Source organism: Eschrichtius robustus, chromosome 19 (genome assembly GCF_028021215.1).
Source record: "Eschrichtius robustus isolate mEscRob2 chromosome 19, mEscRob2.pri, whole genome shotgun sequence".
In the NCBI taxonomy this organism is placed as follows: Eukaryota; Metazoa; Chordata; class Mammalia; order Artiodactyla; family Eschrichtiidae; genus Eschrichtius; species Eschrichtius robustus.
Genome location: NC_090842.1, coordinates 61813141 through 61819087, shown reverse-complemented (window position 1 = coordinate 61819087; position 5947 = coordinate 61813141). Strand labels below are relative to the sequence as shown.

The 5947-nt window shown below is 49.9% G+C and overlaps 1 protein-coding gene across 1 annotated transcript; it reads right to left on the bottom strand.

Moving 5' to 3' along the window:
- Window positions 1-1889: 1889 nt before the first annotated feature.
- On the bottom strand, window positions 1890-4662 carry CRX (cone-rod homeobox). The gene is made up of 3 exons (XM_068528444.1): window positions 4557-4662; window positions 3685-3836; window positions 1890-2537 (listed from the first exon to the last, which is right to left on the bottom strand). Exons 1-3 carry the CDS (start codon window positions 4654-4656, stop codon window positions 1890-1892), a joined length of 900 nt encoding a protein of 299 aa, XP_068384545.1. The 5' UTR covers window positions 4657-4662.
- Between the last annotated feature and the right edge of the window lie 1285 nt (window positions 4663-5947).

Sequence of the window (5947 nt, the reverse complement as noted above, 5' to 3'; positions counted from 1 at the left end):
TTACACCTGAGACCCCAGCCTCCAGCTCAGGGCATGGGAGTCTCTGCAAAATGACTAACGGACATGGCATCCCGGTCCCAACTTTTGCACAGATCCAGAGCACAATGTCATCTCCTACCTGTCTCTACCCTGAAAATTTTGCCTGGATCCCCCATCTCGTACCCCAACATATGCCGTCCTTCTCTGTTTATTCATTGCTTCTCACAGTGGACTCTGGGCCTAATGTCCCAGCATGACTCAGACCCATGAGAGATGATCGAGAAGTATGTTGAGTAAACCACCTTTGTGGGCTCTAATGATTGCAGTGTCCCCTTCAGGCTGTCTAGGCTGTGTGGACCTCTCCTGACCTGGACCCGGAAAAATCATCCGATACCTCTCAGCCTCTCTTTGCACTGTGTCTTCCTCCTGACATTCCTTCCTGCATTGGGGGCCTGGAGCCGGCTTGTCCCGGCTCATGAGCACAGATTACAAGTGTCTCTTCCCACCTCCAAGTTCAGGGACCTCAGCTTGATGCCCTGAAATCAGCCACGGTGGGAGTATTTACACCATGGAAATGGGCAACCACTAAAAATCAGGGCTTTCCTCTTCTTTCAGGAATCCATTGTTAAGCATCTCCCAGCACACCACCCCCTTACTTTCTTTCACCCCTTGCCTTGTGAAACACACCCCCCCCACCGCCAGTGAAAGGCTCGTGGCTCCTGCCTCCCCCCATCCAAAAATGAAAGGAGAACTCAGATTGAGGAGGTAGGTGCCAAAGTACCAAACTTCCAAGAGTGTCAAAATGCCTGAATCCTTCTTCAAATTCTCACACTGCTTGTCTCTGTGGCCATGGGTCAGACTGCATTGAAAGAAATATGGTGCTTCCCCAGGAAAACTTCCCAGGCCAAGCTCTATTTATTGTCCAATCCCACAATCGAAACTGAAAACAGAACATCTAAAAGAGGGAATGTGTGTCTGGGATGTGGGGCTGCCTCCAAATCCATTTCTCTCCCCTGCCTCTTGTATATTTACAGGTGGGAAGCCTGTCCACCTCTTCTTCTCTTTGAAATACCCACAACGATTGTCGGTGCACCCCACACAACAACGACAATCCCTCCAATGTGTGGGTGAAGTTCACCTTTAGAAAATGCTAAAACAAAAGAAAACAAAGCAGACGTGAAACAGGCAACTTGCCTTCCATTCTTCCACCAAATATGCCCATTTCCAATGTCCAAACGAATGAATGATGAAATGTCTTTAAGAAGAAACTAAGAAGAAGAAGAAGAAGAAAAAAAAAAAAAAATATATATATATATATATATATCAAACAGCCCCCTAAGCCTATCATGTAAAGCTGACATTTGTGAAATCTGTAAAATTGTCAAACGAATTTCTGAACTTAACTGTATAATTGGCCTAAGGTTCCATCCTGGGGCTTTGCAAAGTCTGTCTTTGGAGTTTCTAGAAGGATCTCTACCCATATGCCAGAGAAGTGTCCCAAATGGAAAGTGAAGGAATCGAGCCTCCCTACCTGTTTGTTTGTTCAAGGGCACCATGATTCTGACCTAAACATCACCCCAAATCAGCTGCACGTTTGGTTTAATTTTGTCTCAGGGCGAATTCTCAGCACCGGTTTCTGGAGTCTGGGGCTCATGGTTTGAAATGCCGGCTGGACTCCACGTGAGACGGCATTGGGGTTGAGAGAATGACTCAGACTCATGGAGCTCTCCAGGAGCAAAGGGGTGGGCTGGGTTGGGCTAAGTTGCACTGGAGCCAAAGAGGCCATGACCTTTGGAAGGGATGGTCAGCTGCTGCCGCCTTCTCAGGGATGCCGCCCCAGGGCAGGTTGAGACAATGTGCAAGGAGGCGGTTGGGACAAGAGATGGAGCGAGATGGAGAAGGAGAACCTTCTACAAGATCTGAAACTTCCAGGCACTCTGATCCTTGAAGTCCAGGGCGTCCATGGGGTTGTAGGTGAATTTCCAGGTGCCTGTGGGGTCCTTGAATTCTAAGCTGTCCACAGGGCTGTAGGTGCCATAGCTCTGGCCTGACAGGGAGGTGGGGGACTGGGTCAGGGAGGGCCCCATGGAGGGGCCAGAAAGGGGGCTGAGAGCCGGGCCCCCCAACTGGGGCACCATGGGAGAAAGGTAGGGATCCAGGCCACTGAAATAGGAGCTCGGCGACCCATACGCCGAGGGGGAAGAGCAGAAAGCAGAGGCGGGGGCGTAGGTCATGGCGTAGGGCGCTGACGTCAGAGAAGGGCCCGAGGCCACTAGCCCAGCCCGCTGTGCCTCGGGCAAGGGGGATTCTGAGGCCGGACTCCAGATGGACACCGTGGCCACTGCCGTGGTGGGGGAGCCTGAGGGCCCGGGGAGAGGGGGGCTGTAGGAATCTGAGATGCCCAGGGGGTCTGGACAGACATCCGTGGCGGATCTTGGAGAGGTGCCTGCCTTCCTCTTGGCAGGACGAGCCTTGGCTTGTGCCCCCGGGGGCTGCTGCTGCTGTTTCTGCTGCTGCCGCTGCTGTCGACATTTAGCCCTGCGGTTCTTGAACCAAACCTGGGGGTGAGAGGGGATGTCGGGGTGGGTGAGTGGGAAGGAGGCCCAGGGGAGCCTTCATGGTGCCCAGGAACGCTGATGCTTATTGGTGAGACATGCCAGAGTCATAGCTCTCCACTTTGCAGTCAGTCATGGGGCCCTCTATTCATCCACCCATTCATCCACCCATTCATTCGTACATACAGTTGTACACACACACACACACATACAACCATATGCACATACATACAGTCATACATACATAAGCACAGTCACCCATCCAACCACATGTACACACAGACTATCATACAACAGACAAACCTATACATATACCTTCATCCATCCATTCATCTAATCATTCACACATACATGCAGACGTACAACCACACATACATACATACATCTAATCACATGCACATACATATAATCATACATACATACAGTTGTGTGTGTACACATAGAATAATACATACATACATGCTTTCATCTGTCCAATGCTATGTACAGATGTACACATACTATCATACAAACAAGCATATATACATTCATACATACATCGTACACACATACAATCATACAAACACACATATATACATTTACCCATCTATCCATCCATCCATCCATGGATTAACCATCTTCTACTACTTTGGGGCACACAAGTGAAGCTGACATTCTAGTTGAGAGAGACAGGTTAAAAATAAACAGGAAGTAAGCAAATCACATAGTATTTAGAAAGTGATAAATACTATGAAAGAACCAGTTGATCAGGATAAGGGCGGGCAGCAGGGTGGGGTGGCAGGAGAAAGTTGAGGCTTCAAATGCCAAAGGCGGTGTAGGTCTCATTGACTAGCAAGGTGACTTGATTGGTTGATAAAGACTTGAAGACGGTGATGGGGAATATACCTTCCAGGTAGAGGGAACAGAGAGTGCAAAGGTCCTGAGGCAGGAGTGTGCTTGGTGGGCGTGCTAGAGGAAGGACCAGGGGCCAGTGTTGCTGGAGTGGAGTGAGAAGGGGTAGGAGTGTAAGAGAAGAAGCCAGCGAAATAATAGAGGCAAGGGATTACTAGGGCACTTTATGACTTTGGCTGTTACTTTGTGACCTCTCCCTCTTCCCTTCTCTCTGGGTCCCAGGAAGGACCAGAGGAGCCCAGAGACCAGAACATCCCACCTGAACCCTGGACTCAGGCAGGTTGATCTTCAGAGCCACCTCCTCACGGGCATACACGTCCGGGTACTGAGTCTTAGCAAACAGGGCCTCCAGCTCCTCCAACTGGCTTCGTGTGAAGGTGGTCCGTTCCCGCCGCTGCTTTCTCGGGGCGCCTGGTGTAGGGACAGGAAAATGGGACCTTCAGGTGACCTGAGGCCCCATTCTCTTCATCTGCTGATATGAGGTCCTGAGCGTACACGGGATGCCGAGAAGCCCCTTCTGGGTGTTCATCTGTCCAAACTAAGGGGGTGCCGATTCCCTGAACTTCTAGACCTCACGCTGTGCCCCTGGGAAATGGGGTCCCCCTTTGTCATTGGGCGGCTCATGCTTCTCCCTGAGGAGACCTGGCTTTAGCCATGTAAGGAGGTATATGAGTTTGATTTTCATCCCCTTTCTAAAATTTCTTCTGCACTAAGACATTCAGTTGAAACATGACACTTTGGATATACAGCCTATAAAAGCGGCAGGTCCATAATAGTCAACTTAATAAATTTTTTTAAAAACACCTAAAGAATAATGCCACCAAAAACAGAGTGCTTCCTTCTTTGAGAAATAAAGCACTGCTAACAGGTGGGGATTCCTCTGGTTCCCCCTTCCAGATCGCTTCCCTCCTTCACCCCAGAGGGAACGGCTATGCTAAATTTCTATGACTGTCCTTATGCTTGCCTGCATCCCTAAGAGATGTGGAGGGGTGTTTTGCACTTACAGGTGAACACATTTGGCTGGTGTATGGCCCTGATGTCACCCCATCCTCCTCCTGAGGGCAAGGGACCCCAGAGGTCCCCAGAAGATGGGGGGCAGCTGGGGGTGGCTGGAAGGAGGACTGTACTCACTTGGGTAGGACACAGCTTGGTGCATCAAATCCACACTAGGGCCACTCAGGGCCAAGGCGTTGACAGAATAGTGGGGCCCCGGGTTCATATACGCCATCATGATCTTCAGGGATGCTGGGGCCCAGGTCAGTGGGCCTGCAAGAGAAGGGTGGGTACTCAAACACTCCCCAGTTCATCACCGCATGGTTCAAATCCTGCCTCAGTCTCTTCTTAGGTGCGTGACCTTGGGCAACTTATCCTCCTCTCTGTGCCTCAGTTTCCCCACCTATAAAAGAGCCCTCTGCTTAAGGTCATCAAAGCTTCAGTGAGACTCTGTAAAGCAGAGAGCGAAAGCTGTAATGAGCATGTAAATGGAAGCTCTTGTTCCTACTCTATCCTTTAAAAAACCTTCCTGCCACTCCCTTGTCTAAGATCTTTTTTCTTCTAGAACCACAAAAAAGATGTTCAGCCTCACGCAGAATCATGGTAAGTACGGTGACCAGTTGTCCCTGTCTGCCAGGGATGGAAGGGTTTCTAGGGATGTGGAATTTCAGTGCCAAATCTGGAAGAGTCCCAGGCAAATCGGGATAGATGGTCACCCCAAGGGAGAGTCACAGTCAAACGACAGTAAGCGATGATCCTCCTCAACCAGTTTTGACCCATCAGCTTTTGGCAAAGATCAAAGAGGCTTGGTACCCGCGCACCTAGAGCCCGTGCTCCGCAACAAGAGAAGCCACCGCAATGAGAAGCCCGCGCACCGCAACAGAGAGTAGCCCCCACTCGCCGCAACTAGAGGAAGCCCGCGTGCAGCAACGAAGACCCAAAGCAGCCAAAAATAAATCCATAAAATATCATTTTAAAAAAACAAAAACAAAAACAAAGAGTCTTGGTAATTCCAGGGCTGGCCTCAGAGTGGAGAAACAGGTTTCCCATGTCAGGGCGGTGGCAATGTGGATGGAATGAACTGGAAACATTTATCAAAGGAAAATGCCATCTTTCCTTGGTCCCAGCAATTTGCCTTCAATGTGCCTCGGTCACCTCATCAGAAAATGGGAATGAGGGACTTCCCTGGTGGCACAGTGGCTAAGAATCCACCTGCCAATGCAGGGGACACAGGTTCTAGCCCTGGTCCAAGAAGATCCCACATGCCGCAGAGCAACTAAGCCCGTGCGCCACAGCTACTGAGCCTGCACTCTAGAGCCCATGAGCCACAACTACTGAGCCCACGTGCCACAACTACTGAAGCCCTCACGCCTAGAGCCCATGCTCCGCAATAAGAGAAGCCATCGCAATGAAAAGCCCACATGCCACAACGAAGACCCAACGCAGCCAAAAATAAATAAATAAAATAAATAAATTTATAAAAAAAGAAAATGGGAATGAAAATAGAACTTACATCTTTAGGTTGATGT

Coding starts and splice junctions, on each gene's coding strand:
- CRX (XM_068528444.1), bottom strand. CDS start 4,656: ATGATGGCGTATATGAACCCGGGGCCCCACTATTCTGTCAACGCCTTG. Junction 3,837..4,556: donor CCAAGCTGTGTCCTACCCAA/GTGAGTACAGTC, acceptor TCCCTACACCAG/GCGCCCCGAGAAAGCAGCGG. Junction 2,538..3,684: donor TGCCTGAGTCCAGGGTTCAG/GTGGGATGTTCT, acceptor TCTCACCCCCAG/GTTTGGTTCAAGAACCGCAG.